This window comes from Rousettus aegyptiacus, unplaced genomic scaffold (genome assembly GCF_014176215.1).
Source record: "Rousettus aegyptiacus isolate mRouAeg1 unplaced genomic scaffold, mRouAeg1.p scaffold_m13_p_17, whole genome shotgun sequence".
Classification (NCBI taxonomy): domain Eukaryota; kingdom Metazoa; phylum Chordata; class Mammalia; order Chiroptera; family Pteropodidae; genus Rousettus; species Rousettus aegyptiacus.
The window spans coordinates 24,419,209-24,439,136 of NW_023416292.1; the positions used below are offsets into that span (position 1 = coordinate 24,419,209).

At 61.8% G+C, this 19,928-nt stretch overlaps 1 protein-coding gene across 1 annotated transcript; it reads right to left on the reverse strand.

Moving 5' to 3' along the window:
- Positions 1-1,647: 1,647 nt before the first annotated feature.
- Positions 1,648-19,845, reverse strand: PRCC (proline rich mitotic checkpoint control factor). Its single transcript, XM_016166185.2, has 7 exons — positions 19,038-19,845; positions 11,858-11,905; positions 9,016-9,582; positions 6,539-6,634; positions 5,269-5,412; positions 3,396-3,461; positions 1,648-2,088 (listed from the first exon to the last, which is right to left on the reverse strand). Exons 1-7 carry the CDS (start codon positions 19,497-19,499, stop codon positions 2,002-2,004), a joined length of 1,470 nt encoding a protein of 489 aa, XP_016021671.1. The 5' UTR covers positions 19,500-19,845; the 3' UTR covers positions 1,648-2,001.
- Between the last annotated feature and the right edge of the window lie 83 nt (positions 19,846-19,928).

The following is a 19,928-nucleotide window of genomic DNA, read 5'->3' on the forward strand; positions in this document are numbered from 1 at the left end:
GGTGGCGGGGGGTGGGGGAGGGGACGCAGACGGTGGCATCAGGAGCCCTGGGCTCGGGCCATGCCCTGTGCTAACGGGCCACACCTTTGCCAGGGAGACCTCTTCTCCGAGCACTGTGCGCACGTGCCCTTGAGACGGAGGTGCCGCCTCCTCACGGCGCACGGGCTGCTGCGGACAGGCGAGCCCATCCGAGTGAAGCTGGCAGACTAAATAAAATATCATCTTCAGTAGAGCTAAAAAATGGCTTTAAGAAAAAGTGCCTTAAGATTACTTGCAGAGAACCAAAGTAGGTGAGCGGCAAAAAGGACCTTAAGATTACGTGGCCTCACTCAGTCCGCTCCCCACCACCCGGCCCTGCATCACGACGCAGCGCCCAGGAGAGCTGAGCCCCAGGACAGCAGCCCCTGGGGGTGGGGCGGGGCCGCCCTGCAGCGCCGTGGACTCGGGAGAGGGCGGCGGGCTCCGCGGGGCTGCTGGGACGGGCTGCCGCTCCCCGCTGAAGGCCAGCTGGACGCACTGACTTGGACGACTGCAGCTGAGTGTCCCTGCGGGACACAGCAGCCCTGTCTGGCTCCAACCCGAAGTAGGTCAGATTTCAGATAAGCGGCAGTGTTCCTGTAAGCGATGAAACCGTCCTCCGCACTTAACGACAACAGACCCGACGTACCCGGCCCCCAAGCCCAGCACGGCGAGAGGCCTCGCGTCCGCCCCTCTCCTCTCGGCCCCGAGCCCCTACCACATGCTTCTTCGAACTGCCCCCCTGGCCTTCGCCTCCTCCGTCAGCAGGACGGCCGGACCCCAGGTCCTCGGCGTGTCCCTTGCGCCCACAGCTGGAGCCCGGCTTCTCGGTCGGTCCCGCAGCGCCCTCCGGCCTGGCGCCCGGGCCCTGCCTCCTCACGGGGCTCTGTTCAGTCCCTTCCGCGGGAGCCGCCGCACCTGAGCCCTGCCAGGGCCCCGTGTCCTCCGCGGCACGCGTCCGGAAGGGCTGCACGCACAGAGCTCTGAGGCCAGGGCCCGCGTCTTCCCTGCCCACTTGGACCTGGCCCTGATGCGGAGGAACGTGCCATCCGCCCGGTGGCTTCGAGGCATCGCAGTGCCTGGCCGCTGCCCGAGTCCACACACCCCGCTGGCTCCCCGCCCCGACCGCCCCTCCCTCGGCAGCAAACGAGGGGTCTGGAAGCCTCCCAGGAGACCTGTCTACGTCTAGCCCCCAAGTCCATGCAGAGCCCCCGAACCAGTCCGGGCCACTACCACTCGAATCGTGTACACCTGAACCGTCTTCAGGGACGGGCGTCTCGCCACTGTAGCTCTCGCTGGACTGAATCTCACATCTAGTGACTCTTTTGTTCCAGAAAGATCCTCCTGACCTCCCCACTTTCAAAGACATGGAAATGGGCAGTAACCACCACATCTGAGGCCACAAGCCCCAGCCCCGCACGCATCGTACACACAGCTCCTGAGGCCTCCGGGGCCATGTGCTGTCTAGACGATGGGCCCAGAGAAAAGGTGAAGCAAGTGCAGGTCGCAACGGGTTACAGGGTGCTTGCTCCCCGCGAGGTCGCCCGAGACCCGGGGCAGGGCGCCAGCAGAGGGAGCTCCAGGACAGAAAGGGAGACCGCGCCGAAGGAGACACAGGCCAGGGCCGGCTGCGTCTGTCAGACTCCATGTTTTATTTCAACAAACATCCCTGGTTTAAAAAAAAAAAAAAAAAAAGGCGGAGGGCGGGGTTCAACATTTCATCACACCCAACAGGGAGCAAGACTCCCACCCAAGAACTCGGAGCCCCTTCTGAGCCGTCACTCGAGTCTGCTAGCTCCAAGGCGGAAAGGAGCTAAATTTTCTAACGTTTGTTAAGAAAAATCTATCAAATGTGTTCGTTCTCGCGGAGGCGAGGGCTGGGTCCTCAGGCAACAAGGTCCTGGGCTCGGAGCAGCTGGGGCGCCAGAGCTGGAGCTGCGGCCGGGCCGCGGGCGCTGCGGGCCGTGCGGCCAGCGCAGGGCCCTAGAACCCGTACTTGGCCTGAGTCTGCCGGCGGCTGAGCTTGCTCTCCGACCACGTGTTCTTCAGCTCCAGCTCCCGCTCCTTAGCCTGCCGGCGGGGAAGGAGGGACGGCAGTCAGACGGGTGTGGCGGACACGGCTCGTGCCTGGGCTCCCCACTTAAGCTTTCTCCCCCGACAACACAGGAGAAGAGCCGACCCCTGGGAAGACACCGCTCGCGTGTAAGGGGAGACCCGGCAGAGCAGGAGCACCCCCTCTCTGGGGGGCTAGCAGGTTCAGGGGAATAAAAACCTCAAGAAACCCTGGTCCTTCATCTGCTGGAATTAAAACCGAAATCCTCGTGTGGGAAACAGACAAGTGAGAATGAGACTCTGGCACTGGAGAGGTCGCTGCCCTGGACACCTGCCCAGCCAGGTGTGAGAGGACGCCCACCGGCAGGAGCTTAGTTGGGGGGCAGCTCTGCTGTAGGCCGAAACACGGGCACGTGGGACCCCGCGAGTTCACACTGGACACTAGAGCGGTGAGGGACAGACTGGGAAGCACGGGAATCGCGCCCCTTCCGCCTGGCTCTGCACTGCACTCTGGGAATGCACACGCCCACTGCAGGAGCGGGCTCCCCAGCCTCACCGCCCCCCCCCGCGTCACCACCCCCTGCTCTCTTCCCATGCAACGGGGCAGGGGGGCCTCACGGTCTGGGTTTCAAGAGAAGACCCTACCCTCAAATCCCTTCCTGCACATGACGAGAGGGCAGAGGAGGGTGAACGCGTGGCAAGAACAATGAAAGCCGATTTGCCGCTGACGTCGCCCAGCAGCACGGACCCTCCCCAGGGGAGGGGCCAGGGAGGCCTCCGGTCAGCACCCAGACAGCAGGGCGTGCCGCAGGTCTCGAAAAGAGGACTGCTTACGATGGAGTTTTTAAAAACTGCCTCGCAAATAAATACCAAGACACGTTCTAATTCTGAAACTCGTCGCTGATCATCTGCGATACCAAACGACCTGCACTCATGTTTCCTGCTCTCCGACCACAGAAGTGGGAGACGCAAAACCAGCCTCCTCATCAGGCGGTGCCTTGGTGGGGGCTGGGGAACTCCTTTCCTCATTAGTTTTTTAATTATTAAAGTTGATGTGAAAAGAAGTCCGTGCGAACCCGTCCCACTTCCCTCTCTCTCCTACAGCCTAGATACCCCAGTTCTCCGGGTTTGTTCTAAGAACCTTCTCTCTGGAGTGAGACTGACAATTCTGCGGGACACACCTCCCCCTGGTGGCCACATGGAGAACCGGGGACGACGCCTGCAGGGAGCTGGCGCCCCTACCCTGGGCTTCCAGCCCAGACCTCAGCCTTCGGATTCCGGGTTCGCAGGGACCCCGCACGCAGGCCGGGCCTCCGCGCTCTCACCTGATGGATCAGGTAGGTGATCTGGTGCTTCCGCCGCTGCTGGCCTGTCGGCTGCTCACCTTTCTTCTGCAAGGGAGGGAAACACAACCGTGAGTCCACGCGGAAGAAGAGCAGTTTCTCCCATTCGCAGGTGGTGCCACGTCCGGGCCTGAGAAACAGACGCCATGGCCCAAACCCTGGGGGCGGAGGCGAGCTGGAGCTCTTTCTGTGAGCGTCCTTACAAAGTCATTTTTATTAAAGCCGTTATATAGAAACCCCGAGCTCTGAGTCCTTGCCTGAAATAGCCTGCTAATACCCCATTAGACTGGAAATACTGTGAGGTCAGGGCTGTGTCTCCTGCTTCTCGGTCACTCCATGCCACCCCCAGCACCAAGCATGAGCTCAGCCCGCAGTGGACACTGGACACCAGCTGTAGTGCCCGCAGAGTCCAACACGCCTTCAGGGCCGCCGCACAGGCGACCTCCCCTCCTCAGCCACCCTCGAGCCCTGTGGTCCCTGTTCCCTTCGCCCCAGGCAGGCCAGATGTCCGGCCTGCCTCCCACCGAACTCTCTCCCATCGATCACCCTCAGCTGAAGCCCCGCCCCCGCCGCGCCGGCGTGTGCCAACAGCTTCCCTGGAACTAGATCTCCACCATCACTCCACCTCTCTCCACGCTGCCAGCCTCCCCCTAGCTGCACTGAAGCCCTAACCAAGCTCTGATGCACGTGATTTACTGTCAGAGCGTGTCCTGGTCTGGGCTTCTGCTCTGCGGTTTTTCTGTCCTCTGCCAAGAACGTCTCTGACCGGGAGCTTCCTCATCAGCCCCGCCCAACTCCCAAAACGCCTCTCTGGAGTCTCCTCGGCCTGTGTAATCAATCTGCATGGCGATCACTTACACCCAAGTGTCCTTACACCTCGTTCCCCAGACACTGCGAATGCCACAAGGACCTCACCTTTTTCTTTTTCAAAAAAATCTAGCGCAACTCAATGAAATGGTGGAAAGAAAACTCGGACCTGGGAAAACAGCCAGCTCTGTTCCATGCTGCTATTTAACGTCCTTTGACACGACAGGTAAAGATGACAGACCCGACACATCCGGCTCCCCCCGGCCCACGGTGAGCACTTCCACCGCGAGCTGTCACTCCGTGACGATGCTTCTCGACCCAGTCGGCAGAGTGAGCCCTCCGGAGTGGCTGTGCCAGCAAACGGTGACGGCTCCGTGCTGACCTAACCACAGTCCGGAGCTGTCCTACATGACCGCCAGCACGCCGTTAAAGCCAGAGGCGGGGCGCAGGTGGCCATCTGTGGCCACGGAACAAAGCAGCGCAAACGGGGCCAGGAGAAGGCAGTGAGGTAGCCGACGCCGGCCTGGAGGCTGCTGGGCTGTAGTCCGGGGCTCCCCGCCCTCGCCCTGGCGTAGGCTGTAACGTCCGCATATGCTGTGCTCAGCTGCTAGGTGCAGAGAGCTTCGCCATCGCGCCCGGAGGAGGCAGGGCTGCGGGCGGGGCCGCCGGCTCCGAGGAACGATGGCACGGAGGGGCTGCACGCCCAGAACCCGGGACCCCAGGACCTCTGCGGCTCCATGGCGCCCGCACCCCAAAGACGTGCTGAGCGAGGTCCTAGCCTCACGGGACGGCGGGGAGGGAGAGCCACCGCGGGCTATCCAGGGAGGAGCCACGAGGCCCCAGAGACCTGGCGGGCTGGGACGCTGCGCTGCTGCCCGGCCTCCGCGGCCGGCCTCCCCCGTCCAGGGGAGACAGCGCTGCCCGTCCCGGAGCCGGGCGCGCACTGCCACCTGACCACAGGCGTCTGCCAAGGCGCGGCGGCGGGCGGCAGGGCCAGGGGGGATCGCGGCCTCCCACACTGGCTGCCCAGCAGGCCCGCGCCACTTACTCTGCTGAATGACTTCATGGTTTTCTCTTCTGTCAACGACTTGGTCATCCACTGCTGGGCCCCGCTGAGCTGGTCGTCCCCTTTGATCTCCACGAAGTTGATCTCCTCCCTGCCTCGGTTCCTCTTGCCCTGTAGCCGTTTGAACTGGAAAAGGAGGGAGAGATGCAGCAGGGGCTCTGGGGCGGGCCCGGATGTGGCTAGGGATGCGGAGTCTACGGGATGGTTCTGACGCCCCGACTCCCACGCGCCCTCCACGCGGGATGTCCCTTCACCCTGATGCCACAGGCACGGCTACTTCGCAGTCTCCCAGACTCAGGGACGAGGGGCCAAGAGACACGCCCCAACACGAGTGGGCGCAGAGGACCACCGGCGCGGATCCGCACTCAGATCACGTGACAGCGTATCTGCCCCAAAGACTGCACAGCTTTCAAATTACAGAGTTGGGGGAGAAATCTAAAAATTCTTCTCTCAAAATTAGTTCTCTTCACGTATCTGTCTCTTCTCACTGATCTGTGTCGCCACCTCAGCAGAGCCCACACCAGAGGGACGTCCGTGAGCAGGGACGTGGAGCTGGGCGGAGAGGGAGCCTCACAGGAAAAGGCCGGGCGAACGCTCACGAGCCGCCCACCCCACAGGAGGCGCATGTCCCCAACTGTGTGTCCAGGAGGGAGCGTGGGTGCAGGAGTCACATCGGAACACTCGGGTCCCCGGGAAAGCCAGGTCCAGGTCACTCCACCCACAAGGGACCGACCTGCCACGGCAGAGCTCCCTGGAGCTCCCAGCTTGGGACAAAAGGGCCTAAGAAGGGTATCTCATCTAGAAGGAGCACGTGGGACGACTCCAGTCGATGAGACAGAAGAGCAGGGACTTAGGGGCTCTGGGAGGCGTCCCAGCAGGGGAAGGGGACCATCTCTTCCTTTCTCCGCCCTGCTGCAGGGGGCTGACTGAGATGCAGGTGTGACAGCTGCAGCCTCAGCCACTATCACGACCGTAAGGGTAAAGGTCCAACCTAGGGATGACAAAGTAATGACCAGAAGGGGACTGGATCCCTGACAACTGCGTGGCGCCGCCCCATCAGCGGCCTGGCCTGTTGACCTCCCGCCTCCTTTCAGGAGGCACACAGATACCCTCTCTCACACAAGCCGCCGCTGCCTGGAGATTCTCAGCCACAAGCTACCCCACTAACTGAACACGTGAAAAGAAAAAAGAATCTTTCAGCTTCAGATCTGTCCGTGGGTCAAAGACGGTCACGCGAGAGTTGTTAACTCACTGCTTCGTCGTCGATGAAGGAGGCATCTGGGGCGATTTCCGGGGGGGGCGCCAGAGCCGGGTCCTGCGCAGGGTAGTAGCCACCACTGTAATAATCCTGCAGGAGGGAAGACCACACACCACGTGAGGGCACCGTGGACAGGGGGGCGGTCCGCCCGGAGCACAGGAAACCCAGAGCGGCAGGCCTGCCGCCCACACTGCGGCCTGTGGAGGGGGCTGGTCAGAGGCGCAGGCCCTAAGGGCCTGTCCCCGAGCTCAGCAGCAATCTCAGACAGGCGGGCATGTTTAGGGGGGCGGGCTGGGGAACCAGGAACAAAGGCGCTCTCCCCTGCCGCCCTTGCGCCTGCTCCCTCAGCTGCTTCCGGTAAGTCCCACCCCTGCATCCCCGGTGTCCCCAGCACGGCTCCTCCTGGCTGACACCAGCGGGGTGAGACGGGGACGGCACAGCACCCCCTCCGCACCCCAGTCAGGGCCTGTGGGCGTGGGACGCGGCCTCCGTGGACTGCACGGGGAGCCAGGGGGTCCCCGACGGGAGCTGACGCCACGCGGGCACGACAGGACTCAACGCCAGGAAGAGCCAGGCTGTTACCAGACTTTCGGTTCGGGCACCTGATGACCCCTCCTGGGAAAGTTGTGCCAACATCGCTGTGGCCCCTGGAGGAAGGCACGGCCCAGCCGAGCTGAGGCCAAGCCAGGCGGCCACGGGGCTGAGGACCGTTTCCACTGTGGCTGCATCACCCCGGTCCTCTGACCTTTGCCCGACTCCAAAGGTACCCCTCTAGGGCTCACTTCGCAGCGAGTGAGACAAAAAACAAGGCTGAGTGACGACTACATGAAAATACAGAAAACCCGAGTGATCAGAGCAAGACTGTCCAAACACCCAGGAGACCCGGACCGTGCCGCCCCGCGCACGGGGACTTTTGTGTCACTGCCTTTACGTCACACAGGACGCGCAGAGCACGTGTGCGCTGACCGCTGTGTGCTCGGCAAGGCTTCCGGTCAGCAGAGACTCCTCATGGGCATGTGCCGGGGGAGCCACGAGTCACAGGAGGGTTTCCAACTATATGGAGCGGGGAGTTGGCCCCCTGGCCCGCACCTGCCCCCCACGGTGTTCCAGGGTCAAGTGTACTCACAATGAGATGCATTTACATTGCGGGGTCCCCAGTGTCTTTGAAGTGCCTTAATCTGCACTGCCGCCTCAACAGTTTATAACTGGATACGAAACTCTGATTTGTTATTTGCTTGCCAGGTATAAACCAGTAATTTCTTAGATTTAAATAGCATCTTTTTTTTTTCCTTTTTTTTTTTTTTTTTTTGCTGAAGAGATCAAAACACTCTCCTCTTCCTTCTAACGTTTGAGGACATGCGTTGTCCCTGAGCAGCCAGCCACAGGACACAAGGAGGTTTAACAGCGAGTGTCGAGGAAACAATGTCTTCCATCTTTGATGCGACCAGGGTCCCCCTGGCCCCCGGACATGGTTAACACTGCCCATTCGGGGGACCACACGGGTGATGGGGCCCTGTGTCTCCTGCCAGCCTCCCGGCGGGAGCGGCCAGACGCGTCTGCTCACCCACCAGGCCCACTGCTGCTGCGCAAGCCCCCGGGCTCCGGGGCCGCGCCAGCTGCGAAGCTCGAGTGCTCAGAAAGCCTCACGCCTACTCGCAACCTGGCGTCCTCGCTCTCGCCCAAGGTCACAGAGGACAACCAAATAACATATGAATAAAGAGCTGTCATAACCACTTGCTGGGCGTTTGCTGTGTTCCAGGCGCCAGGCTAAGCGGCTGTACCTCTCCGCGCGAGCCTACGAGGTGGCCATCGTTATGCCGGTTTAGCAGCTAGGGACCTGAGACTTGGGGGCAGTCAAGGACGTGCCCAGGCGCTCGCGGCTTGGGACCCAGACCCCACACCGCCTCAGACTCCATCCTCCGTCACCACCCGGACTCTGGCCCCCGCCTCCCCTGTCCAGGCCTCTACCTCAGTCCTTCCAGCTTCTGGAGATGCGGTCGTGGCCTCCCGCCCGTGTCCTTGTCCCCTTCGCGTGCGACCCTGCAGACGCCCCCTGGCCTCCCCGGACCCACCTCTCCCCTTCCCTCTGTGTGCTCAGTACTTCCCACCCCATTAGACTCACTGCGATCAGAAACCCGGGCCGCAGGCCACTCGCCCCCTCACCCGCACCGCAGCCGGATCTCCATCACGGACCCTCCTCCGTCCCTGCCCCTGGCCGCCCCATCCCTCGCCGGCTCCTACAATAAGCTTTTGTTTCCAGAATGAAGATGTCAGTCACATGGTTCTACCTGTCAGACTCAGCAAATTTCAGGCCGATGCCGTGTGGAATACAGGTAGCGTGTGCTGAGGCACAGCAGGCACAGGAAGGGACACCCCGACGCGGAGGATTCGGTAATTCAGCCAAAGCGACCCCCAGGCTGTCTCACCACTCGACGCTCCCCGACCCCCCGGCTGCATCCCCGCCTACCCACCTGATAGTAAGCACCAGCGGCACTGGCACCGCCGTACGTGGGGAACTGGCTGTAGCCGCGCTCGTCCCCAGGCTTGGGCATCCAAGGGGCCCCGCTCGAGCCCGCTGCCATCTTGAATTCAAGGGGGGCGTTGGCTGCGTCATCCTGGAAGGCCGGCTCTGGCTCTGTGCCTGGAGGCAGCTCTTCGGGGACAGCGGGGATGGAGTAAGGGTACGGCCCAGCTCCGGGGGGCTCGGCCTTGTCCGGGAGGGAGAAAAAGTTCTCAGGGGCTACTTCCTCATCACTGTCGTCCTCTTCCTGCGTGATCTGCTTCGTCACCTGCAGGGCAGCGCTCTTGGCAGCGGCCTTGATGGCAGAGGGTGATGGAGTGGTGGTGGTGGTGCCCACGACGGGGGCCAGAGAGGAGGGCTTGGTCTTAGAGGCGGGCCTGGAGGGCCTGGTGTCAGAAGAGCCGTCCGGGGGTTTCCGGGAGAAGGCGTGGGGCAGGAGCAACCTGTTAGTCTCTTTCACAGTCAGGTTTTTAGGTTGGGGAAGCAAGGCGGACAGACCGGTTCCCTCGCCGGATCCCTGGTGTGCCCGTGTTTGGGGAAGGAGGGGAGAGAGGTGACAAGTGAAACGCTGCGACACTTACTGGGCGGCTCGAGAATCACAGGTCTGCGCTCGAGTCCGGCCAAAACCCTGCCAGCCCCGCTGCCTTCTGCCTCCGCCTACTCGGGCCACCCGCCCCAGCCAGCCGCTCCGACCTCAGGCCGTTCTGCTGGCCGTTTCTCCCAAGGCGAGATGTCACCCCGTGTCCCTCAGCTCCTTCCCAGCCCACTCCACTGCCCTCTGCCAGAGCCGTCCACGACCTGTGCTCTGGGCAAACGCAACGCCCAGCGCTCTCTCCGCTTCCTCTGAGTCACTGCTCAGTCAGGACAAGGCTCTGTCCAGGACACATTCGTGCATGCTGCCAAGGGCCCCCGCCCCCGCCCAAGGAAAGCCCTCTAGCCGCAGCGTGGCAGCTCTTTATGCCGGAGTCGAGCCTGCCCCGTACCAATCTGGGAGCTCACGGGCTCAGCTGCCCACAGCTCCCGCCACTCGTGAGCATCCCTCAGACGCTGCTGCCGTCAGACCAGCCTGGCCAGCCTCAGAGCAGAGCCGGGTGCCAGCGTGAGTGAGGAGAGCGGAGCAGGGCGCCGCAGCGCCCGACCAGGACGAGCCCGGGACACGGAAACACGACTTCCGAGTGGGGCGGGCCAGGCGGAGCTGCTCATCGGAAAACGGCTCTGCTCCTTGCTGTCTGTGTTCACAGGTTCGGGTCACTCCAGCCCGGCTGACCCAAGGCTGAGGGTCACAGGGACCAGATCAAGGCGCCGGGTGGAGCACATCCTCAGGCCACTTTGGAAGCACTGGACTTCCCAGACCACACCGGGACACCTGGAATCCGGCCGCACCCCTCTACGGCGCTGGTCCCCGCCCTGCCCACCGGCTCGGTTTCCCTTCCTACCACCAAGGAGACGGCCCTCTACTCCAGGGGCCTTCTATCTGAGCCAGTGTCCTTCCATCTCTTTAGATGCCAGCCCACCTCCTCCAGGAAGCCGTTCTGGGATCGGGAACAACAGCCGCGCTCAGTCATGCAGGTGCCCGCATGACTCTCCCTCTGTCACCCGCCTCAAATATGGACACTCTGGCCAGTTCTCTTTCTAACTTCCACGTGACTGTGTCCTTCTAAGACCTCTCGGCAGGGGAAGCGACACCTGAACAGGGCCGGGGAAGGGGCAACTTCAGCACCACAGCCCTGAGCCACGAGACGACGACCTTAACAAGGCAGGACCACTTTTGATCAGCACAAGTTCAGACAGCACGTGCGGGCAGACAGGAAGAACCCCTGGGAGCCAGAAACAAGGCGCTGGGACACAGGGAAACCGCGACGGCAGAGAGACCATCGCCTGGCCCCGTGTGGGGGAGGACTTCTGGCCTTGAGGACGGAGCAGCAGGCGGAGCCCCGACTCTGCGGAGAGACCGCCCAAGCCTGAAGGCCCGCTCCGCCCACCCTAAGCTCCCCTTCCTCACATGCGACACAGGGATGCTGACACCACCGGCACTGAGGCACTTTCGAGGATTAGGTCAATTAAAAACTGCGGAAGCCCCGGGACAGTGCCAGGCGCGCAGCGAGAGCTACTCGTTTATTTTCCAGGTTAAAAATGAGACAGGGAAAAGACGGATAATTTTAAAGTACAGACGTTCTAGAAACAGACTCATAGATACAGAGGACAAGGTGATAGTTGCCAGATGGAAGGGGCTGGGGGGGCTGGATGACAAAGGGTCAGGGATTAAGAAGCACAAATGGACAGTCACAGCCACGGGGACGGAAAGCACGGCGGAAGAAACGCGGTCGGTGCTGTAGTGGCTATGGGTGGCGAGTGGGACCTGCCTGGGGCGATCGCTTCGTAAGACACGTAAGTGTCTCACCGCCGCGCTGTACGCGTAAAACTACTGTAACATCGCATGTCAACTATAATTGAAAAAAATAGGAAAATAGAGAGATTTTACTAAATAAATGAAATACAGCTGTTTTGACCAATTTATCCCATCCTTCCTAAAAAATCCTTTCACCTGAAAGTTATGAATCAGGCTGAATGCCGGTTCACGGTTCACGTCCGCGCCTCCGCCCTGTGAGAGTGGCCAGGGCGCCACCCGGCCAGGGCGCGGCGCGGAGCGCAGCCGTCGTCGGAGGAAACCGAATCCGCCCGCACAGCCAGGGCCCAAATACCTGCGTCCCGCTCGGTCTGCCCTGGAAACGGCTGCCGCTCAGGAAGCCGCACGAGGGGAGGAGAAACGGCTGTCACGTCGCAGAGCTTACCTGAAGGACAGTTTTCTTCTTTGTGGGTTCATCTTCCTCGGAATCTGACTAAGAGAAAAAGAAACGCAATCAGGCCTCACGGCTGAGGGGCGGCGCAGGGCTGCCCCGCGCTCGGCCGCCTCCGGAGAACGGGCCGCGCGCCGCGCTCCCTGGCCACTCGCTCCCCTCCAGACCTGCTGCACGGCCTTCCTGGCACCGATTTCTATTTCTTTAAATTAAGACTATTTCCTGCCATTTAGTCTTTCGTAGGAAAAGGCCAAACCCGTTCTCCTTGCTTTAAGTCTGTCCACTGAAGACGAATGGGATCCGGCCCACAGCCTCACCCAATCTCGGCTCCACTTTCAAAACCACTTCTGCAGACCACGCAGCCCAGGGCTGGGGGCTCGGTGGGACTACGCGGTGTGGTCACTGCTCTTCTATGAGGCAGGAAAGGTCAAAGCCACTGCAGAAATCCATTCCCTCTCCAGATGATCTACTGTCTGCCAATGTTCGTGTCCAGGGAGAAGGCAAGCCCACGTCTGGGAATCCGGGGCAAGACAGGAGGCCGTGTGTGTTACCCCTGCGACTCATCGGGCCGCTCCCGACACAAGCTCTCACGCTGGAAAACACCTAAGCTCGGAGCTCAACACCAGGTCCTCAGCGCCCCCAACCATCAGGAAGATACAAGGATGTGAAGAGCAGGCTTGACGTTCCATTTTAAAAGTTCGTCTCCAAACCAAGACCTTAGAAGCTTTCCACTGGTTCTCAGGACCCTGGTCGGAGCACCCTCAAGCAAAGGTGACTGGGCAGGAATCTCAGATCCCAGCTCACCTCCAAGAGCCACAAGACCCCAGTCCGTGCCCGTCTTTCTCAGATGGCCCTCGCCCTCAGACGAACTGCTTTCTGGGTCTCTGGAGTGCCATGACCGAGAACCCATATGGGGTCCCATGGCCAGGTTACAGCTGTGACACTGGTCCACTCAGCTAGAGTCCTGGCCGCGCCCTCCAGCGACATCGCGCTGGTCCAGGCCTGAACCCACACGGGCCGGACCCCACCAGACCCCACGTGACATGGCCGACAGGGCACAAGGCACAAGGCTCAGAGACAGCTCTGAGTCTCAGCTGTGCCACTTACCGGCTGGGGGGCCCCAGTACCCCATGTAACTCCCAAGCCTCACGAAGACGGTCAGAGACCGCGGGCGCCACTTCACACGAAAACACACGGGCCAAAGCCCTGGACGGGGCTCGGCGCCGGCACGCTCTCGACTCTGCCGAGATGCCAACTCGACCACGGAACAAGCCTTAAGCCCCGAACACCTAAGCATTTTCAACCTCGCTTCCCTGTTCCAAGCCACCGCCTCAGAGGCTCCGGGCCACCTCCTGGGTCCACCGTGAAGGCCCGGCTCCACGCAGTGGTCCGCACAGAACCACCTCCCCACAGGGTGTGCGAGGCTCTCGCGACGGCCCCGGGAGTGTTGAAGCTTTAACACCTTGGGCAACGGGTCCAATGGGAACGATCTGAGATTACGTGAATTTTACCCAAGCTTAAGACAATCGCATTTATAAAACTGTACAAGCACATTCTTACTTTGCAGATCCTGTGACCAACAAATTAAGGGACTACGGTGAAAGCGCAGGCGAGCTGTCCCACGGCTGACAAACCAGAAGCCAGGTCAGCCACAGGACGGAAATTCGACTTCTCTTTAAATGTCACAGATCGTTTCCATTTACACCGACAACCTAGGTTTGAGGTTTAAACGCACGTTAAAAAAAATAAACAACAAAAAAACAGTGCAAAGACTTTCGGAACACCTTCTTCTTTCCAAACACCGTATCTTTAGAGGACTCCCTGACTCCTCACAGGCCGGCTCCTCTCCTGAACATGGCGTCTGAACCTACTGAACCCCATTATAAGTCACCTCGTGACAGCACTAAGGATGATGGGCCCCCAAAACAGAACACCAAAATAAGCCCCTCAGAAACGTACTGAGCCCCTAAACCCTATTAAGTCACGACTGTTCACTGCTGAAGGAGGGGGAGGAGGAAACCCTAGCTCCCTGCAGCTGACAAGCAGGGCTGGAGACGGCCATCTAGCGGCCAGGGAGGAAGGCCGGCGGCTTGCGAGGCTGAGCATCAGTGGGGCCTGGCGCCGCCCCGGGGTGCGGGTGCTGAAGCGCACCGCCTCAGCCGACTCCACCCCAGAGGCTGCAGACAGGGAACTGGCTCACCGGTTCCTTCAAAGGGAGGGTGCGATGCCCCTCAGGGCACTCCTGGCAGGTGGGGCCCGACTGGGCACCAGCAGGGAGAAGGGAAGGTCAGCGCGGAGCCACCTGAACGCTTCGCTAAAGATAACCAGGGAGCTGAGTGATCCAAGGGACAGATGTGCCACGCACCCGCCAGCCACCCAGGGAAGGGAGGCGGGGAGGGAGGCAGGGAGGGGAGGTACAGCTGCCTCGGGGGATCTGAAAGGAAAATCAATTTGGCTTCTATTGAGAGCAAATCAGTTCGGCTTCCACCAGCCACTGGCTAGAAGCCACAGGCTTGGGCTCCGCACCCGGCACACAGACTTGCCTGCAACCCGAGAACGTCCCTGACGGGCACAGCGGGTGTTTTCTTCATCAGAGTAGAACGAACAACTGAAAACTCACCGTTCAACCATTTCTAAGCGTGCGATTCCGCGGCGCTGAGCACGCTCACGGCGTACCGGTCACCAGTTTCCGGCAGAGCCTCCGCGCCTGCTGGACGCCAACTCCCCGCTGCCCGCTGGCGCCCCCTCTGCACCGCCCGTCGGCGAGAGCGCCCGGTCCGGGCCCCTCGCGCGACTGCGGTGACACAAACGCGCGTTTCCGCGTCTGGCTTATTCACGCAGCCGTCGTCAAAGCCCTCCACGTCCGGGTCACTGTCCCTCCTTTAACGGCTGAACGCTATTCCTTCGAGTGTACAGAGCACGCTTTGCTGATCACTCGTCTGCCACCTCCTGGCCGCTGCGAGAAGTGCCGCTGTGAGCCGTGGGTACAACACGCCTCACCGCTTTGCGTTCTCTTCACCTGGGAGTCAGACTGCGGGGTCGCGCGGTGGTTCTCACTAACTTTTGTGAGGAGCTTCCAAATCGTTTTCCATGGGAGTCTATTAAACAGAGGCTGTGGCATCAACGCCCAGAGAGTGCCAAGACCAGTGGGCGGTGGCGGCCTCAGTGGGTTTGTGCCACCAGACCCGGGGAGGCAGGTGGCAGCAGAGACAGCGCGCGCCCTGGCTGGGAGAAGGTGCGGGCCGCACAGGCAGCGCCTGAGTTTTGGAGGCGCAGCCTGGTTGCGTCTCTTAAGACGTATTATATTTTTTCGTGGCTTCACATGGGCCTGAACCGCGATGGCTGCCACTGTCCTCTGTGCTTCAGCTGCCAAGAGTGACAAGACACACGCACACCCCGAGACTGCTGAGCAAGAACGGAAACAGACACTCTCCACTAAGCGAGGCCCAGGGGGATCTGTGCGTCTACCGCGCCTCGCTGCCCACGGCGGCCTCCCAGGCCCTGGCTCTCACAGACTCCCCCTCCGAAAGCCGTCGTCAGGGTGGGGACCAGGAGCCGAGGAGGAAATGACGGCCCGGGGCCAGCGCACACGCCGCTGCGCCCACCCCAGGCTCCTCGCCGGCCGCCCCGACGCGCGAGCCCGTCTGCTGCTTGCGCCCGGTCTCCGCGGGCTCCCGCCGACACCTGCCCTCCGACCAGGCCATCGTGTTCTCTCCTGCTTCTACACTCACCCTGTCACTCTCCTGTTTCTGGATGCCCGAGGCTCTGCCATCTTCTCGGCGAGCACCGACAGACAGAAAACACATCCGGCTGCACACACGACCTCGTTATTCCCAAACTGTGTGGTTTTAGGCGAATCGCCTCTGCTCTCTCAACTCCTATCCCGTCTGCAAACCGGGATAACTCAGCGGGCAGTCTGAGAAGGCATCCCGCACCCCGAGGCTAGTGCAGTTCCCGGTCTACCCAGCCTCGTGCTGCAGCCAACTCCCAATCACGTGGTTGTCAGAGATGACCCAACGGGGGCAATCTCACTCAGCACCCCCACTGTCTGGGCAGACCCCCGAGAGCGAGCACCGCTAACGCAGACAGCCTGAAAATCCCTACTGGCTCTGGGCCACTCGTCCTGACGGGCACTTCCAGCTCCTACTCTAATTCTGGCTTCCCACGCCCTGACCTTAGCGGTCGGCCTCCCCTAAGCCCGTGCAGCTGGCACTCGCCCAAGGGGGGGAGGCAGGGACGAGGGAGAGGGGAAAAGGGGGGCGGCTGTGCACCCGCCGGACCACCGCTCACCCCTCGCAGCCCGGCCGGGAGCTGTGATGTGGCCCAGCACCCACAGGGGGAGCGCGGTGCCGACCTGTCACGGGCTTCAGGTGACTGCACCACCCAACTCACACCGGCGACCCTGGGAAAGCAGGGCTGGGACCAGGGCTGCAGTTCGATCTGGGCTGGTCGCTGAGAGGATTAAGCAGGAAGGTGAGGGTGGCTCCCTTTCACCTGCGATGAGGGCTGGGGCGCAGAGCGGTCCCCAAACGAAGAGGGATGCACCAGGCGGGCAGAGGCTGCGGGCCCGACAGAGCATGTGACGCCAGGCCCTTCCCGAGGACCTTGGGGTCCTTGTGGTGAGGCTTTACTATTTTAGGGAGCTTGAGCTGGCTCTTGATCCTCGCGACCAACAAAATCAAACCGCCCCCAGCCCGCGCTGCCTCCTGCACCCAGAAGTGAATGGCACCACTCCCCTCCAGCTGCCGGAGCCAAAGGCAGGGGTCTGTCTGGGATCCTGCCTTCGGCCATGACACCTAATCCATCCCCTGGTCTTGTCCTGTCCAGTTCCAGACCTAGAGCCTCTGCTTGGTCCATCCCAGGCTCTTCCATCCTCTCACGTCTGGCCTTCTGTACATTCTGGTCCCTCTGCCTGGGGGCCCCTCCCCACACCCCCCCTTTCTCTGGCTACCTCCTACTTGTCTGTCTTATCTCTGGTCAGACATCACCCCTCTGAAGCCCCCAGCCCCGGACTGGTGTGCTGCCATGGCATCAGCCCCATCTCGGCTCTCCGGGGACCTGACCTAAGGTCCGCCCCCTCGCCGTGAGCCCCTCCGAGCAGGGTCTACCACGTGTGTGACCGTGCTCTTCGCCCTGGCACAGGGAACTGGCGCAGTATACTGAACTAACGGATCCAATTAATGAGAGTTCAGAGCTCGTTACTTCTACTTCAGCACCAAACTCTGAAGGGAAATCATTCAAGGAGCCCTAACTCATCTGTTCAAGCGTGTACGGAAAGCCTACCAAGTGCAAGGCAGAGTGCAGCCAGCCGGAGGGCTCAGGACGGGAGGGGCACAGCGGTTTAAAGGACTAAAGGACGAAGGTCCCCCCACTCATCGGGCTGCCTCTCCCCAGAAATTATGTGTTCAGAGAACTCGAACAGAACAAAAACGGGAAGTGGAACCAAGGGCCCGCGTGCGACTTAAATTTTAATCATCCGCGTCGCGGTTCCCCTCAGGAGCCCAGCGAAGTATCCTCAGCAAGGAGGGAGAGTCAGGAGTCCCCGGGGTTCCTGCCACCTGTCAAGGAGACGATGCCACCGCCTCTCCCACCAACTTTTTCTACTGCTACCTTCGCGGACCTAGAAATGAGCCTTTCCACTGTCACTGTGGATGGAGGCGGGCTGGGCCAGAGTGCCACCTACCCCCGTCCACCACAATGAGGCCAAGACCAAGTCTGGGGAGAGAACTGTGAAGAGGAGAGAAGAGAGAACGCCGTGGAGATGAACCTATTTTCCTGTCGCTCCTTTGTTGCAGATTAAATCGAAGCCGCAGTCCTCTTCGGGGGTCCAGGGGGCTGCTGTGGATGCCAGACGTGGAAGTGGCGAAGGCGGCAAGGAACAAGGCGGAAGCAAGACGAGAGCGAGTTTGGAACCAGACTGCGGGGGGGGGACTCTGGAACGTCCCCCCATGAATGAGCCGTATCATGCGCGTTCACCTGCCCAGAAAACGTTCAGGGAGCACTCAGGACGTGCCGGGCAGTTTTGGCCACCAGGGGCACGGCTGTGAGTACGATGAGCCCTGGGCCCTGCCTGCGCGGAGCCTGCGCGCTAGCAGGAGAGGCGCAGAACACGGTGCGTCTGACGGTGGTACGTGCCAGGAGAGACGGAGACGGGGTGCAGAAAGTGGGTGACAGGAAGGCCAGGAAGTCCTCCCTGGGACCAGGTCCTACATCAGGCTACCTGGGGACGAAACTGAGGCACCAGCAGGTGCAGGGAATGGATGCGGCCTCCAGGCAGAGTCGGAAGTCTGAAGAAAAGCAATAAGAACCAGCCTCTCGCAGACAGGACCAAAGGTAAGCCAGGAACTCACTGAGGAACGCTCTGGAAGAGGACAAGACTCGGGGACTCTAGTCCACCACCTGCCCCAGGCCTGGTGTCTCCTTCATCCCCCAGGACTCACTGCAGAAAGGCCGTCTGGCTTGCTACGGAAAACCAGCTGGGCTGCCTCTTCTAGAACTGGCAGCCACGCACCTTAACTCACCAAAGCCTGACATACCTCACTGGTGAAACTGAGGCACAGACGTGGAGTTTACAGAGCCAGCCCGTCATCACTCTGCCCTCAGCCAGGTAAGAGCTTACATGCTGAGCACCTGCTCCTCTGTGAAAATGAGCTGCTCTCCCGAGCTGTTTCGTGATGAAAAGCAAGGGACAAAGGCTGGCAAGGGACCCAGATTCGACGACTCTCCCCTAACCCCTCTCGAAAACAGGATCCGGGACTCCTCTCTTTTTAATTCAGACCCCGATGTTTTTAAGTTCAGAGGCAAAGTAAAGGTTAGCGTCCGATGTTCAGCAAGGGCTCAAGAATCCTGTCTCCTGTCACTTCCTCAGGTGCCAGGTTTTATGCCGTTCTCAGGATAAGACGGAAAAACAAAACCAGTCAAACGCCCGGCCGGAGGTTACCGTGCAGCGAGCGCGCCAGGTGACAGAAGGATGCGGCCCTTCTGCAGGCGAGTCCGGCCTCGAGAAACCCGCGAGCACAAACGCGCTAACTCCCCGAAGTTGACAAACTTCAGCTCAGCTAATCGCGCTGCCCCAGGAACCCAGCGTTCTGGAATCAACGGAAGCGTTTACAGGAAGGAGGGCGGGAGGCCCAAGGCCGTGGGCGGGTCGGGGGTGCCCTCCCCGGATACTCACATCCCCCTGATGCAGCTCCGGCGCCGCGATCTTCACGGGCTCTGTCCTCTTCTTTGGCTTGGGCAGCCCCAGGGGGGGCCCGGCACCGGCGACGGGGGGCGGCAGGCTGAGGCCAGGGCCAAGGGCCGAGGGCAGCCCCAATCCCAGCCCCTCGCCAACGCCCGCTGCTTCAGCAGGGCTCACGCCGGGGGGCGGGGGGAAGCCCCCCAGGCCGAAAGGCAAGGGCGGAGGCGGCTGCAGCCGGGGGTCCCCGCCGGGCGGGGGCAGCAAGAGCGGCGGGGGGAAGGCTGGGGCTAGCATCTGAGGGGGCGGAGGCAGCAAGGCCGGGCCCTTGGGTGCGGGGAGCGACGCGAACAAGCCCCCTAAGGGGGGCCCAGGTGTGGGGGCCGCCGCCTCCTCCTCCTCCGGCTCGGCCTCCTCCGGCTCACTCTCATCGCTGCTGGCGTACGCGACCAGCGACATGGCGCCTCCCGCTTTCGGGGCGCCCTCGCCGGCAGACGAGGCCTACTTGAGACCGGGGATGCCCGGAGGCCTAGTGGGCCCCGCCACCCGGCGGGGCGGGAGACCGTAAAGTCCACCTTCTCCGTGCTCCAGGGCTAGCCCCGGCAGGAGCCCATGGCCACGGCTGCTTCCCGCCGAGCAAGGCTCCCCTCGCCACTTAAGCTCCCGGCCCCGGGCAACTCCACACAGCTAATGGCCGCCGAGTGGCTCCGCCTCCCCCGCGCCTCTCTGACAGACGGACTACAGCCCCCAGACAGCGCCCGGGCCGCGGCCCTCAACGCGCGCAGGAGGCGGCGCAGGGCGCGGCGGGAGCCGGAGTCCGACGGCGCCGAGGGCCGCGCACACTGCCGACGCGCGGCCCGCCTCCGCGCGGGGGCTCCTGGGGGGCGT